The sequence below is a fragment of the Pygocentrus nattereri genome, chromosome 10, assembly GCF_015220715.1.
Source record: "Pygocentrus nattereri isolate fPygNat1 chromosome 10, fPygNat1.pri, whole genome shotgun sequence".
Lineage (NCBI taxonomy): Eukaryota > Metazoa > Chordata > Actinopteri > Characiformes > Serrasalmidae > Pygocentrus > Pygocentrus nattereri.
Window position 1 is genome coordinate 31,332,601 of NC_051220.1, and position 16,240 is coordinate 31,348,840.

General features: G+C 39.6%; 1 protein-coding gene across 3 annotated transcripts in view; it reads right to left on the reverse strand.

Moving 5' to 3' along the window:
• Positions 1–15,941, reverse strand: part of aqr (aquarius intron-binding spliceosomal factor) — a 66,461-nt gene extending 50,520 nt beyond the window's left edge. For 2 of the 3 annotated variants that reach the window (XM_037541916.1, XM_037541914.1), the window contains exons 1-17: positions 15,854–15,941; positions 15,492–15,589; positions 13,759–13,815; positions 13,400–13,440; positions 13,226–13,261; positions 13,019–13,139; positions 12,772–12,912; positions 12,176–12,244; positions 11,589–11,689; positions 11,413–11,489; positions 9,323–9,387; positions 8,047–8,163; positions 7,769–7,882; positions 6,880–6,983; positions 4,520–4,622; positions 1,422–1,542; positions 641–782 (exon numbers count right to left, since the gene is read on the reverse strand). In XM_037541916.1, the coding sequence (XP_037397813.1) occupies positions 641–782; positions 1,422–1,542; positions 4,520–4,622; positions 6,880–6,983; positions 7,769–7,882; positions 8,047–8,163; positions 9,323–9,387; positions 11,413–11,489; positions 11,589–11,689; positions 12,176–12,244; positions 12,772–12,912; positions 13,019–13,139; positions 13,226–13,261; positions 13,400–13,440; positions 13,759–13,815; positions 15,492–15,566 (1,484 nt within the window). In that variant the 5' untranslated portion in view covers positions 15,567–15,589; positions 15,854–15,941. Of the gene's footprint in view, positions 1–640; positions 783–1,421; positions 1,543–4,519; positions 4,623–6,879; positions 6,984–7,768; positions 7,883–8,046; positions 8,164–9,322; positions 9,388–11,412; positions 11,490–11,588; positions 11,690–12,175; positions 12,245–12,771; positions 12,913–13,018; positions 13,140–13,225; positions 13,262–13,399; positions 13,441–13,758; positions 13,816–15,491; positions 15,590–15,853 lie in introns of those variants that run through there. The other variant, XM_037541915.1, reaches the window with a different exon arrangement.
• Between the last annotated feature and the right edge of the window lie 299 nt (positions 15,942–16,240).

Consider the following 16,240-nt stretch of genomic DNA (forward strand, 5'->3'; position numbering starts at 1 on the left):
CTTCAAAACACAGTGACCAAAAAAGCCTGTTTAATTCTAAGGGACAAAGAGAAGTCGGAAAATGGTCAAGTAGCAATAATTTATGACAGTTTTCTGTACATAAACAAACTGTCATTAGTGGACCTCAGTGAAAAAACAAAATACAAGAAAGTTGCTGGGCTCCTTTGTAAAAATACATTGTAATTTAACCAAATGAAGAGAATATTCCATCCATCCATCCATTTTCTAAGCCGCTTCTCCGTAAGGGTCGCGGGGGGGTGCTGTAGCCTATCCCAGCAGTCATCGGGCGGAAGGCAGGATACACCCTGGACAGGTCGCCAGTCCATCGCAGGGCAGACAGACAGACACAGACAGCCACTCACACACTCACACCTAGGGGCAATTTTAGCATGTCCAATTGGCCTGACTGCATGTCTTTGGACTGTGGGAGGAAACCGGAGAACCCGGAGGAAACCCACGCAGACACGGGGAGAACATGCAAACTCCACACAGAGAGGACCCTGGCCGCCCGGCCGGGGAATCGAACCCAGGCCCTCCTCGCTGTGAGGCGACAGCGCTACCCACCACGCCACCGTGCCGCCCCAAATGAAGAGAATATTTAAGAAGTTAAATAAAAACATTTTGCTTACTGATGACTTACCATGGCTTCATTCGTAATACAATATCTTCTATATCCTGTCTGATCTCATAAGTAGACTCCAGACGGAAAAGGTTAAAGTTTCTCAACAAGTAATCATGAAGAGTCAGGAACTGCAGATTGAGCTTTGGGAGAGCTAAACAACCTGCACATAAAGCACATTATATTTACATTCCTTCACGTTATAGGTGTAACAATGCATCAGGACATTGTGATCACACAATGCAAAACTGTGACAATGCACATTATGATCAAAGAATCAGAGAGAGTAGACATTCTGTACATTTTTGTCTAAAGCAACTGTATTGTTTGATACCCAAAGTTTGCCAATGATCAGTACCAATCAACACCCCTTTCCTCTTGCCTTCTAGCTCTAGTGTGTATATATAGCACAATAAAAATTATAGCTATTATTTTTCTTCATTCTAATGTTGTTTAAAATACAAAAGAATACATGTATGAAGCCATTGTCACGAATCAGACTGAGCAAACTGTTACCTCTATTTTTTTTTTTACTGAAAATTTTTTTGTTTAGCTCCATGAGCTTAAAAGTTTAATTTTCTTTATCAAAAGAAATTATTCTGTCTAAAATTCTAACAAGTATGTTTCTACAATAACCAGTCTGGATTCTCTGTCATCAGATAATAGTACCTTTTTACAACTTCATTCATGCATGCACTGATGTTCATCTATGGGAATAAGTTGCCAGTTGTTGCTACATAAGTATAATTGTATGATGTGAACAGAAACAGACAACAGAACAGAGCTGAAGAGCAAGGCTGACCTTCGCCTGAATAGTACTCAGTAGGGACAATGTTCTCATCCCAGATAATCTTCTCGGTTGGATAAAGAGGCATCTGGTTAAGTTGCTCGATCTGAGAGATTCTCCGCTCATGGCGAGACACCTGTGCAGAGAGAGAGAGAGAGAGAGAGAGAGAGAGAGAGAGAGAGAGAGAGAGAGAGAGAGAGAGAGAGAGAGAGAGAGAGAGAGAGAGAGAGAGAGAGAGAGAGAGAGAGAGAGAGAGAGGAATTGGGTTAATGAAAGACCTGTTCCCAGAAGACCTGTCCCATGCTGATCCTCTCTCAACACAACACAGGTCTGTGACAGTCACAGTTAGAGATGTGCAGAATCAGGTCACAGCACAATATTACATCATGTCCATTATCAGCTACACACTGGAAACCATTACAGGCCTGTGCACGGCATTACACTTCACTTTTTCCAGAGATACCAGCTGTTCACTGAAGAACAGATTCACTCATATCAGCATGGCTATTTTAAATTAATGTCTGACCTACAACTAGAAACCACCAAGTTGTGTCCTAAAAGGCAGCTTAATGGCGAGTTTCATGGGCAAACACACTGTGCCTACTGCTTTGTAGTTTAATAAGTTACAACAATAAATATTAGGGTTGTGAAGATATGCATATTTTTAGGTTTGGTGCAACTCTGAGGTTCAGTTACAATTACACTGCTTAACATTCATGGGTTAAAATGTCATGAAACAAAATTCTAAGCTTTACATTCAATATGTATTTTTTTGTTTTTAAAATATGACACACTGAAAAAAATTTAACAAAAAAGGCTCCAACAATCCCAACTACTAAAAATGTTACCATTGATCATTGATCATAGATATTGTCAGTGGTTTCCACTACAGATGGCATATAAAAGAGACCCTTGGAAGAGACAGAGGATCGCAGCAGTAATATAATTTTGAATTTTGATTCCACCACTTTTACAAGTAGAGACTGGAAGAGATTAATTTCTATGGCAAACAGAAACAGTATGTTCTATCTCTGTCAGAAAAGTCAACGCTTTGTGTCTTTGTGAGGTGGGAGTGTTCCTGCAGTCTGGGAGATAAAGTGTGTGAGAGAAAAGTGAGAAAGGAGGAAGTGTGAAGCTGTGCCTGCTGAGTGCTGGGTAAAGAAACCCAGGTAGCAGGCTCCTCCACTTCAAATCATATCACTCACATAGTGCTAAAACAGCAGCAACAGCAACAAATAACAAGAAAGCTCTCATGTACAGCCGAAATATGTGAGCAAATACAGGGATCTCCAAGCATCCCATTCTTCCCCAAAATTATACTGTAATCTTTGATTTTGTAGGCCTGTGTGTGTCATTTGTTAACGTGTCAGAGGGAAATGACTTTATTTAGTGTGATAAAAGTGTGTTAAATCTGCAATGAGAGACTGTCAAACACTAAAAAGTCGTGAAGCTGAAGTCGCTTCTCTTTCGAATTTTCCCATTCCACCTTAATTGGTGCTGCATTTACATTCAGCGCTTCAGTCAGAATTTAAGGTGGAACAGAAAAATATGAACAAGAAGCTGGAGAGTAAGAAGCAACTTCAGCCTTGTAGCAGCCAAACGATGAGAGACATTTTACAATAAGTTGCTCTACTTCTGAGGAAACGTTTTCTGGCAGAGACAGGAGAAAAGCCGTTATAGCTGAGCTAAAGCTTAAAGCAGAGCAAAGTAAGTCTGTGTTTTTGTTCATAATTTTTTAGCCTATACTAGGACATTATCACACACTGAGACATATTGGGCATTAATTGTTATGGCTCCCAAGGTGGTCTGATTTTTGTTGAAAGGACATAATGGCTCCTCTCAAAATTTGGGTTGTGGCTCCTAACCTAAACTAGCTTTTTTTTTTTTTTTCTTCTTTTTTTTCTAAACTAGCTTTTAATGCAGAGGCTGCCTGTCGGATTTCTCGCTCATCCAGTTATGCTTTTGTTATGTGCCGCCACAGACTGTCCTGGCGCTGCATTTACCCACTTCTAAGTTGTGCCCTTTTCGTTCCGTCAACATTACATTATGAATCGATTCAGAATCGTTTACGTCCACATCGCGATGCATCTAAGAATTGTTTTTTCCTCCTGCACCCCTACTCAGAATGTAGGCTGCAATTCTAGGCTATATACAAAGGGTCCTTCACTTCACTTCACTTCACAGCCTGCTATGATGTAGCGACTGAAAAAAGCAGTCTTCCTCAGCTGCAGCCTAGGCTTTGGAAAGCAGCTACTGTGTCTTGAAGTACACCAGCAAGATGGATGTATGTGTTTCTAATAAAGGAGCCTGTGAGTGCAAATCCATTGTGTTAATATTTTGTATTTAAAAAAAAAACGAAAGTTTATTGCAATCTGAAACACTCTCCACTATAAAAATATTGCATAACTTCACCACTGAAGACTTGCAAGGTAGTTGTTCCCCTGTTACACTTCTTTTCTAAAAAATAAAATGAATTAATCAGGGAGTGTGGTGGGAAGCTTATCCTTTCAAAGCTTAATTAAGTGCTTTATCTCATGTGTGACCTGCTCTGGCTCCACTGTTGCTTGCAGCACATGAATATAACGAAGGCCTAATCTACTGAGATTTCAGTTGCTGTGGGCAACCAAGGCCACTTAAATTAGTGGACTGACATTGGTTCCAACAATGTTGTGAGTTAATTATGGTTGAGTCTCTCCTGAACCTTTGGAGAAGAGCTGGAGAGTGTAATTACAGGCAAAGCAAGACAGAGGTGCTCTATTGATGACCGTTATGAGAGGGCATCTTATGTGACTGCCATGAGGAAGTTAATGGGGCAATCAGAAAAGGCCTGCTTGGAACCTCCAGCCATCTCTACACAGAGCACTTACCGTCCAATTCAGCCAAGAACGAGAAACTAATTGGATTTCAAAAATGAGGAGCCAACAAAGAGAGCTTAATCTGCATTTCAAGGTCAACTTCATAAATTAATGGCTTTCAGTATGCCAAGCTAAACATGGCAGTGTATTAACTCAGCTTGATTGCTGAGATGATGTTTTTAAAAATGGACAAATCAGCATTTTTCTGTGCCTAGTTTGGTAACTAAAACGGGGGATGTGTTTTGCTTTAAAACCTACCAAAAGCTCCAAGAGTATCTCTTTGTCATAGGATGTGTCCTTTCCTTCTGGAAGCTCAGGCAAAAGGCACAGGTACGATGCCACTCGGTGGAGGGTACTGGGACTGCAGGAAGACAGAATGTAGGCAGATATTGTGTTAAGAGAGTGCTCACACCATCGTACATGTAAGCCATCTCCATAAGGCAATCTGTTAGTGCCCTTCAGCAAAATCAGCACAGAAGCTAACATAAATAAGCTTGGATTTAAAAAAAAAAAGTGAGACAGTGCCACGGTGGTTCAGGTATCACAGGTATCATAACTGTCACATACGGTCATTAGTCTCATTACCTATGAGGAATGCTGAGTCAGCTATTGCAGATGACCACACCCTGTGTAATTATTAGTACATTTCTCAAGAACATACATAGGTAACATCCACTGTACACTGATAACTATACTACTAGTCATAATATAAACCTTACCTGTCCTTTTTCGCATTTCCAATCTCTTAATGTGATGGTTTGGCCAAAAATAATACATTTACACCAAAATGCAGTTAATCAGCCAAGACATGCTTGGTTTCTGAAGTTTGCTTCTTGCTTCTTTAGTTCTTTATGGGAGCTGTAAAATTAATATAGCTAACAAGAAATGAAAGCTTATAGCTACCAGTTAGTATCATGCAAACTACATGCCTAAATCATTGCATGTCTCATACTGTTTGACACAGATGTCTAAAAAATGGACAGAAGTGTGTAAAACAGTTAAAACAGCCAAGAGCCAGTCTTTATCTGTTCTGAGGCCAGACCACCCTTTAACACAGGGTGATGCTACACTAAGTAACTTTCCAGGACACTGAGCTAACCAGTAATGACCAACAGTATTTGAAGCTTTGTCTGAGAAGCATTTGAGTGTCTGAGTAGTTGCCCACAGCTCTGCTTTAGTAAACTTCTCAGCAAGTTTTTGCTTAACATTTGGAGAGCAAAAAGAGAGAAGGCAGGACTTGTGTCTGAGATAATGCTGTACTGTGAGCCATTTAGCAGGGCTGCACTGGCCCAAGGGGAAAAAAACAGCTTTAAAGGACTGTGAAGGAAAAGCGCCTTGTTAAATTTGATCAGCACATGTGGAGTTGTTCAAGCCTTCCAGCTTCACAGACGAAGATGCTACTGAGTGAATTGTGTGAATGATTTATCCACTGGAATACAAATACATAGCAATACATAAAAGCTAGAGAAGGGACTAAATTCATCCATAAAGACAGTATGTGCATGCTGTTTAATCTTACTAGCAAAGTTAACTTTAATAAAGCATGCTCTGATCAACTCTTAACTCCCTAAAACTGACAGGCAAAGGGGATGAACACTCAGTATGAGCAGAAGAGTTTTGTGCAAAAAGAGCTTTATTCTCTTTTAAACACACAACAGAAGAACTGAGGAATCAGCACCCATGAAGCGTGTCCTCTGTGCCACCCTCAGCAATGTGTACAAAAGCAAAGAGCACTCAATGGAGAAGACTGCCCAACACGGATCTCTCTCTCCCCCTCTCTCTCCCTCTCTAACACACACTTTAAAAGATGGTCGGGTTTCTCAATGTGGCCGTGTTAACATGACAAACACAGCCGTTGAAGGAGTTTATTGTTGAGCATAGATTAAATTAACGAGGCACATCTTCCAATGAGCCCAGGTTCAAGGACGACAGTTCTTTTGCTTAGTAGTTCAGTAAATGGATGCAAGTCTGACTATGGCACAGTTGATTGACCCTTTAATAAAATTTAATAACATGACGCACATTCACTCAGAAATCAGAATCTCCTTCAGTGCCCAGGGTCAGAGGGAATACTGATTCAAAAATCCAACCTTTCCAGACTGACCTTAATCCTAATCACATACTACATTCCTAAACATGGTTTTTACTTTTTAAGAGGAACAGAAACGTATTTGCTATGATAGCATATGGTAAATAAGACCATTTTCCCACTGCTTAACACAACATTTTATACACTAAGAGTTTAAAACTGCCCCTTTTAAGTGATGCCATTCTAGACAACTACTGTTACTGGGAATATTAGCAAATTTTCAAAAAACATGCAAGGAACTAATTTGCACTGATATCTACAAAGAACAAAATCTTGGAAAGACTGACTAAAGATGGTAGTGCATGTTACAGATGAGACTATTCATAATATGGATGCCACATTTCTGCCTTAGGTGATACAGAAATCAAAGCTGCTGGCACACTGCTAGGTGAGACAACTGCTAGGTGATATATAAAATGTGATATGAACACACAGGAAAAATCTAATTTCCTTCTAGAACCCTCCAATTAAAAGGGCGATCATCTAAATGTTTATGACTAGTTGAAGTAATCAGACTGCATCCTCTTACCTGAGATGACCAAATTGTTTGGTGAGGGACTCTCGAGTGTCCACTGCTGCTACATTAGAAAGGGCAAAGTCCTGGAGCTCAGGGAAGTGTGCAAAAGCAGCTCTCTGAAAAAAGAATCACCAATTTATGTGACATTCTAAACACGCACAAGAAAAGCATGGGTTTATACTAATAAACTCCACATGGCACAGTGATGCCCAAGATCATCCCTAAACAAGCTCTGCACCTGAGAGCATCCCTCTGCTTGATGTGTTTTGAAGCAGGAGAAGGGAGCATAAACTATCACAGTCCACCATTCTGCTAACTGAATTTATCAACACAACAGCTGTCCACATATCCTATCTGGCCTCATGTCTCTCAGTGCAGTGCTGGGGTTTATTAAGGCTTCCATGTTGCTCCCTCTACACCTGATTAAGGACTACACGACAGATGGAGGGCCAAATGAATCAAATTCAAAATGCAGGAGGATACAGAATTTCATCAATATCACAGGTAAGGGTGCAAGCCAAGTTGAAAAGTGGCACCAGTTACGTATGAAAACATTCAAATGACATAATTTCATGACTTCTTACAAGCAAAACTCAGTAACTTAGAACAATGCCCTACTAAAAGAACTGACTTTTCAATAATAAAAGCACTTCTTTGCATTACCTTGTCATTTCTCAATTACATTTAATTCAAATTCAAAATATAAATAAGTAGCAACACATTTAAATAATAAGCAATAATTTAAAAAAAGCTATTTAAAAACATTTTTGTTTTTTGGTCCAATGTGCCCTCAATTTCAGCTTAAGTCAAACATTTTTCCAAGAATTCAATCCATCAATCGCTAACTTAAACAGATCAGGTGCACAGATTTTTAACAAACAGCCCACAACAGAAAATTTACCTGTAGGGAAGTAATCCTGTCATAATGGATATTAGTCATCTCCTTCTCTGTGAGGGCATTTCCAGTTTGGTCATTGATCTCAAAGCCAGTATAGAACTTCAACATATCCAGCAGCTACATGAAAACAAACACTGATAAAGCACATCTGAGCAGAATCTCCCAAAAACATAGCATGAACAACTACGTCATTATTGGGTCATTCTTGTTTAGCAGCAAACAAGACTGAAATGAGTAGCCCAAAACTATGCAGAAACAGGAAATTTTCCATGGGTTTCAACCTGACAGAAGAGGTGACCCTCTTTATCTCTCTGTGTGAGACTGGACAGGTGGCAGTTGACCACCAGGTGAGAGTTATCCAGCACAGTGTTGAACCAGCGGCGGGTTGGGAGAAGAGCCTGCCAAAAAAAAAAAAAAAACAAACAAAAAAAAAAAAAACAGGCACTTAGAGAGGCCTCATTATTTTAAATCATTCTTTGCAACCCCATATAAAGACTAACACAATTAAGATGCTAAAAATACTCATTGCAAAACTAGTTATGATGGGAGTACACCTATTCTCACTCATGGCAAAACACACTATAACCTGATTTGCAGTGTTTATGTAACTCAAATCAAGTTAGCACAGCACTGAAGAATCAATATGACAACTCCTCTCTTCTTTAGAGCAGACTTTTCAAACTCCAGGCTTGAAGCTGAACACAGTAAACAACCAAGAACAATGGTTCATCAACAAAGGTCACAATCTGACTATTCAAAAATCATCCATTTCTGACACAAGGACTGTTACAGAAAACATACACTTAAATGTCCAATTGTGAGAACACAATATATTTCATATATATTTTTAACATGTGTGGTGATGGCTCTGTAGCTTATAATGTTTCAAACATCAGCCATGATTAAAACAAACAATTCCTTCTATAATTACTGACTCAGAGCTCATAAAGAAATGATGCTAACCAACATGTCAAAACAGCATCAGAAATTCACCTGCTGCAAGACCCAAAGAAAGAAAAAAAAAAAAAAAAAAAAAGATTGTTTGTGTTTAACATGTCTGGTTGTCTACGGTTTGTTTTACGTATTTCAAACTAACCACACCTCAGTCTCATTTCATGTTCTGTCTAACAGCAACCACACCAGGGTCCATTTTAATCTAAGCAAACCTGTCAAGTGTCAAGACACCCTTAATCCTCCCTTCAGAACAAACTGAAAGGTCATGTTCAAATTATTTATTACTTATTTGACAAAATCCTGTGTGTCTTGACTAAAAAAAAAAAAAAAGACACCAGATACAATTTTTTTTAACCAGATACAAAAATAATATTTTTTTTTTCTGTGCACACTCAAACACAGGGCCTTTATTTTTTGCCATAGAATGATTTTATTATCAAGAAATTTCTGGGGTCGCGACAACCCTAGTGACACCACTGAACCACTGACAAACACTACTTCTTATCATCAACTGAATCACACCTGGACGCCATGAACCAGTTATAACATTAATGGAACTACTACAACAGTTCCACCAGCCTGTCCATATAACAGTCATCTCACCTCCAGGTCAATCATGAGCTCAACAAATCTCTCACAGTAGTGCACCTTATCCATATCAACAGGGCCTGGAACAGAAAAAAGAAAACATCAGCAGACATCACACACACTAAATAACACAGGGAATGGCTGGGTGGCCAAAGCACGCTGTAGGGACCACAGAAGTCTGAAGAGTAAGTAACAAAAACAATGTGCTGCCCAGAGCTAGCCACTCCCATGCAGTGCATGGAGACAGCGAGTGACAGGAAAGATTAGCAGCTGGAGCCCACAGTCAGACGGCCCCTCGCATGTCACACTGCTCATCCCGGCGCAGGTGGGCAGAGGGGGGCAGGCCGCGTCGGCCTGAATTAGCGGAATAGGACGGGTGCCGTGGGCGAGGGCCAGCTGCATGAGCCGCTCTTTCAAAAGGTGGGTCAGATCAGAGGAAGGAAAAAGCACACAAAAGACAAATGGAGAGTGATTTAAAAAGGAACTCCCCTCTGCAATGAAGTCTGAGGTGAAACTGTGGTGAAGTCAACAGAAGTTTTACAGGATTTACTGCAACAGAAAACAATCACAGTAGAGCTGCATGGTATGGACTAAATACCATGTTGCTCCTTTATTGGTATATATTTAGTCCTTTTTCAAGACATAATTAAGCCTAAATCTAGACTAAATGGGACAGAGTCTTTGCAGCACAGATGATGGTTTGCTAGATGTTACAGGAACAGAATCAAGGTTTCATCATGGTCACCTCAGTCACCTGACCTGATCCCCAAACCCCAAAACATGGGGATGAAGAGGAGAGTGCAAAAGCACAGACCTCGAAATCTGAAGCTGATGTCACTGCAGCAATGTTTCTGGTGTAAGTTCCTAAATCAATCAAAAGCGTACCTGCAATATTATGGCTACTGCTGGTTGTTTTGCCTGTTCAGAATGTGGCCTGTTTAGTTTAATCCCCTTTTCCACCTCTAGCGATAATGATAGTGGCTGTGTTTGTGCTAAGTGCCAGCTAGTTAGATCTCTGGTGGATAAGGTGAACCAGCTAGAGGCGTGCATACAGGGTTTATTAAGGGACAAACAGCATAATTCACTGCTAGCAGCTCCGGGTGCCTTAGGGAGAGTCAGCACCCCCTCGACACTGGCATCAGAGCCCTCACAGTGGGGTCACAATGGGTGACATTTCGGCAACATAGCCAAAAAGCTAAGGCTAATGCTAACCAAAGCTAGCCCACCGGAACACAACGCTCCTCCGATTTGCGTGTCTGCATTCAAGTTAACATTTTTGTGTTTTATTGAAATATGTTGCGATTTTTGTGTATACAACTATACAAAGCAGTGTTTACTAGTCATATACTGGCTAGCGTTTTTAAACTATATGCAAAATTAGCTACGACAGTCACTACCAAATCATTTGGTAAAGTCTGTTTAAGTTTGCATTACGTTTGTTTGTAATGGCAAAATGAAAACATATGTATTACTAAAAGACTGTTAATATATAGTCATTAAAAACAAGACTTTTAGTCTAATGCCCAAGTCAGATAAAGTCCAAAATGTGTTTTGAACCCTGACTTTAAACCAGTTTGACAGAATGACCCATATAAACTCCTGTAAAAACAAAAAAGGGCAAAAATACTGGTACAACTGATATCTAATCAACACACAATTAGACACATACTTCTTTCTGTTTAAACACATACTTGCTTGTTGATATCTTCTGCAATTTTGATACTGTAAATCCAAATATCATGATAACAAATTATAATCACTTTATTATGAAACTGTTTCAAAATTTTAACATGCCAACATATAAGGCAGGCCACTTAAACCACTTTACCAAAATTCATAACTCACTTAAATTGGATGGAAACTTAAATTTGATAACTCATGCTAATCTGTTCACGTTACACAACAGGGAATACAAACAACTAGCGTTTTCCCTAAATAAACTAAATAAAAACGTTTGCTGTCACTTCCAAGAATGGTTGGGCAAACTGGGTCATGAGGGGAAAAAAAAAAAAAAAAAAAAAAAAAAAAATGGAGCAAAGCATCTGCTGCCATCATGACCAAAATAAAGCATTCTGTCAAAAGCAAGCATGAGTCAAAAAGCTTACCTGATGGTGGGATGGACATCAGTACAGCAAGGAATTTCTTTATGAGTGAACAGAGGAAAGTTCGTTCCCTTCTGGCTCTGCCAAAGTTAAGGTTTTTGATAAGTTTACACATCACACAACCATTGGACTGCTTCAAGTAAAACAGACTGAACTTGAGGAAAAGAGAGGATCCTTACTGCTCTGCATCCTTTGGGTTCATTTTCTCATAATTCTTTTTTATGAGGTTCCAGAACTTCTGCAGCTTGGGGACTTTTTTCAGCTCTTGCTGGAGTCTTGACTGCAAAGTTTCAAAATTCAAGTTAAATCTAAAAATATAAGCCACTGAAATTAGAGCAAACACTATCACAAAAAACAAGGCTTCCGGGGACACTGAACTGAACTAAAATGAAATTCTTTGAACCCTAACTGTTTATTTCTTAATTTTATAGGTTTACAAAATACATTGTGCATTCTAATTTGTGAATGTAAGTTTACTGGACAGTTTTGAAATTCAGTACTTGATTCCATGACCACTGTCCATGCTACCAGTCAGAAGACTGTCAGAGGAAACATGATGACATAAATATGCATAAAATATCTTGTATGTTCACAGCTCTAGACAGTAAACAGTCTTATTTTCAAATTTTATAAGTGAAAATAACAAATACTTTACGTAGAACAAACTGACAGTGTCTTTATTGTAAAAATTTAGAAAGTAAACAAAACATCCGCCAGAAAAGCATACGACAGCATGTGTGTGCGACTGTTGTGCTGCAGTGCGCACCGGCAGGAGGCACATCCACATAGGCAGAGAGATGAGTTGCTGGACTTGCTCTCGAATCAGATCCACCTCCTACAAGAAACACATCCAACACTATCAGATAAGAAACAAACCCCTCATCATTCACAATCAGTTATATGCTGACCAGTAATGGCATAAAAGCTCATTACACTATGCAACACACATAAAAGCTCTCTTGGTTTGGTCAAAGCAGGTACTACACATGACATGTTACACTACCTGGTTGACTGAGACCACTAAAAAGTAGCACAGCGGTGCCATCTAGTGGATAAATCAAAAACACCTAGACACTGTACAATGTAGCTACTGATGTACACCATTTGTTTAAATGCTGGTCCTGGAGCACCACTGTCCTGCACACTTCTGCATTTTCCCTGCTCTAATACACCCACTTCAGCTCAAGAAGGGCTTGTTAAGTAGCTGATCTCATGCATAAGGTGTGTTGGGATCCAGAGGAATGCTAGATAAAGGGCAGTGGAACTCTTGGACCAAGACTGAGAAACACAACACTGTTGAACACTAAGAAATGCAAAAGACACCAGGACACTATAAAGGCTTCTAAAGCTACTGAAACTAACCAGGCTGTTAAAACAGTGATCAAGGAAGAGCAACAAAACTGTCTGTTCCCGTAGCGTCAGACCAAGCTCTTCTCCTGTCAGACATGCATCCATGATGCACTTAAAGAAGTAAGGGAAGTGACGGGGCTCTTTCTTAAAAACCTGATGAGAGATAAAGACAGATTGCCCATTATATACACAGCAGTTCAAACATCATGCAGAAGATGACTGCACTACAAACCACCATATCCTTCATTTAGGCACTCACCTCCCAAGCAGGCACATTCTCTCTGAACTTCTCATTGACCATACAGCAAATTGACATCAGATAGCTGTTACTAGACACCTCAGGGCTGTAATTAACCCACAAGTAATTCTCGAGATACTGGCTACAAGACAAAAAAAAAACACAAATTCACAAACAAAGACAATAATGCTTTTAACATAATATCTCTTTTAAAACAAAATGACTTACCTAAATTCCAACAACATGATTTTTCTGATCGCAAATCTAGAAAAAGAGGTGCAGGGTCAATAAAACATTTAAAAAAGAATAACAACAAGAGCTATAACAGACAGAAAGAATAAATACACTTTTAAAATGAATAAAAACCTATCTTAAGTGCAAAGTTCATTCCAGTAAACTTACTTTGATTTGAGAATTTCATTCTGATATACATCTTCAATGACCTGAGGGAAAGATAAGTGTAATGTGTGAAGGCAACTGTAAATAGCAGAAAGCCTAATATACAGCATTCCTTATAGGATATACAAATGGTAGCAGATATCCAGAGACTATAATTATCATAACATACATAGCACTGTAAAAGTAATCTCTACAGCACAATATTAAAGCTAAAGTGAAACAGTAAGGTAGGTACATCTCAATAATGCAGCAATGGGATTTGCAGCACATTAATTACAAAGCAATATTTCCAAAAATAATTCCAAACTGCTACATAATAGAGATACACAACACAGTAATACATAATCAAATCTCATCCACACCTTGTAATCAAATGGCAGCTTATTCTTGGCAAGGGGGGCCCAATATTTAACCGAGAGCTAAAGAAAAGAACAGAAAACAGGAGAGTACACAATCAGCATAGTTCCAGCATTGTCATAAACAGCATAACCTTCTTAACAGCACGACGCACTGCAACATTTTCATTCCAATTAGGCACCTTAGTTAAAAACATCATGCGTGTAAATAGTCAATACAGTTAGTAGTTCTACCTCTTTATCATTAGGTCTCGGCCTGTGAATATCAGGAGGTAAACACTTTTTTACCTTTATTAATCTACGCAAAGTCGTAGATGTGAGCACACAGATAATGCCCTTAACAAAGTTTTCCCACTCCACCTTAAACTATGCAGCAGTTACATTCTGGCACCAGAGCCAAAAGTCTTCACTCACCCATGCAAATCATTGACTTCAGCTGTTCCAATCACTTCCTTGGCCACAGGTGTATATAACCAAACACCTAGGCATGCAGACTGCTTCTACAAACATGTGTGAAAGAATGGGTTGCTCTGAGGAGCTCAGTGAATTCCAGCATGGTACTGTGATACAATGCCACTTGTACAACAAGTCCAATTGTAAAATTTCCTCACTACTAAATATTCCACAGTCAACTGTCAGTGTTATTATAACAAAGTGGAAGCGACTGGGAACGACAGCAACTCACAGCCATGAAGCAGTAGGCCGCGTAAAATGACAGAGTGGGGTCAGTGGATGCTGAGGTGCATACTGTACAGAGGTCACCAACTTTCTGCAAAGTCAATCGCTACAGACCTCCAAACTTCATGTGGCCTTCAGATTAGCTCAAGAACAGTGTGCAAAGAGCTTCATGGAATGGGTTTCTATGGCCAAGCAGCTGCATCCAAGCCTTACATCACCATGCGCAATTCAAAGCATCGAATGCAGTGGTGTAAAGCACCGCCACTGGACTCTAGAGCAGTGGAGACGTGTTCACTGGAGTGACGAATCACGCGTCTCCATCTCGCAATCCGACGTACGAGTCTGGGTTTGGCGGTTGCCAGAAGAACAGTACTTGCACTGTTTGTCTGAGTGCACTGTCAGCATACCTAGACATTTTGGACAATTTCATGCTCCCAACTTTGTGGGAAAAGTTTGGGGACGGCCCCTTCCTGTTCCAACATGACTGAGCACCAGTGCACAAAGCAAGGTCCATAAAGACATGGATGAGCGAGTTTGCTGTTGGAAGCACTTGGCCTACACAGAGTCCTGACCTCAACCCGATAGAACACCTCTGGGATGAATTGGAGCGGAGACTGCGAGCCAGGCCTTCTCGTCCAACATCAGTGTCTGACCTCACAAATGCGCTTCTGGAAGAATGGTCAAAAATTCCCATAAACACACTCCTAACCCTTGTGGAAAGCCTTCCCAGAAGAGTTGAAGCTGTTATAGCTGCAAAAGGTGGTTCGATATCAAATCAAACCCTATGGATTAAGAATGGGATGTCACTCAAGTTCATACGCGTGTGAAGGCAGACGAGCAAATACTTTAGAAATACAGTGTAGTTGCTGCAACGTTTAAGGTGGAACGGGAAAGTTCGAACAACAAGCTGGCTAATAGGAAGTTAACTTGAGCCTCGTAAGGTTATAGCTACCAATTACAGAGATATTAACGGTTAGCTAGCAACTTGGTTCTAGTAAGAAACTGCTTATTAGATTATATATCAATTCATGTAACGTTATTCATGTAGTTAAAGTTCTTACCTGGGTCACATATTCTGCATTGATTTGAGACACTGATGGCGCAGCGGTTTTCTTAACTCGCGCGTCCTTCTCCATTAGGTCTCCAGTAATTTCACAACCTGAAAGCGTTTGTTTATCTAATTAATTTAGAGTTTACAACCAGCGAGCTTAAAAAACAGAGTACAATCTACCAGTGCTAACAATCAACAAGCTAATATGAAATCTCTCAGTAGCTATTTGAATGATGCCATCAGTTAGCTAGCGCCAGCAGGCTACCATAACGCTTCTTTACTGTTTTAAAGCTCATTACCAGGAATAATAACTTATTCCTCACTGTACGACATTAGACCATTAATACCGTAAACCGTATAGTTCATAAATACCTGCTTTACTAAAACGTCATTAATGCGTAGTTAGCTTGTATATGCTAACGTGTGCGCGCACTAAAGTAGTGAAGCTGGTAGAAACTGCTTTTCGTCATCTTCAAAATAAAAGTCACAGAATGCAAACAAAAAAAATCTATATTATGGTAAATATAAAAGCAAAAAAATGTAACTACTTTTCTGTAATTTAACTTTAATTTAAACTAATTAGAATATGAAAGTCTAACCTTAGGATTGTCTTTTTTATATGGTTACAGGAACAAAGGTAGCCAACTAATGAATTATTACTGACGTTGTTTTTCAAGCTTTTTTTTCTTTTGCATGTAAATAATTTTTCATTAGTCCTCACAAGAAACAGTTATGCCAATAAACCTTTTTTTCTTTGGC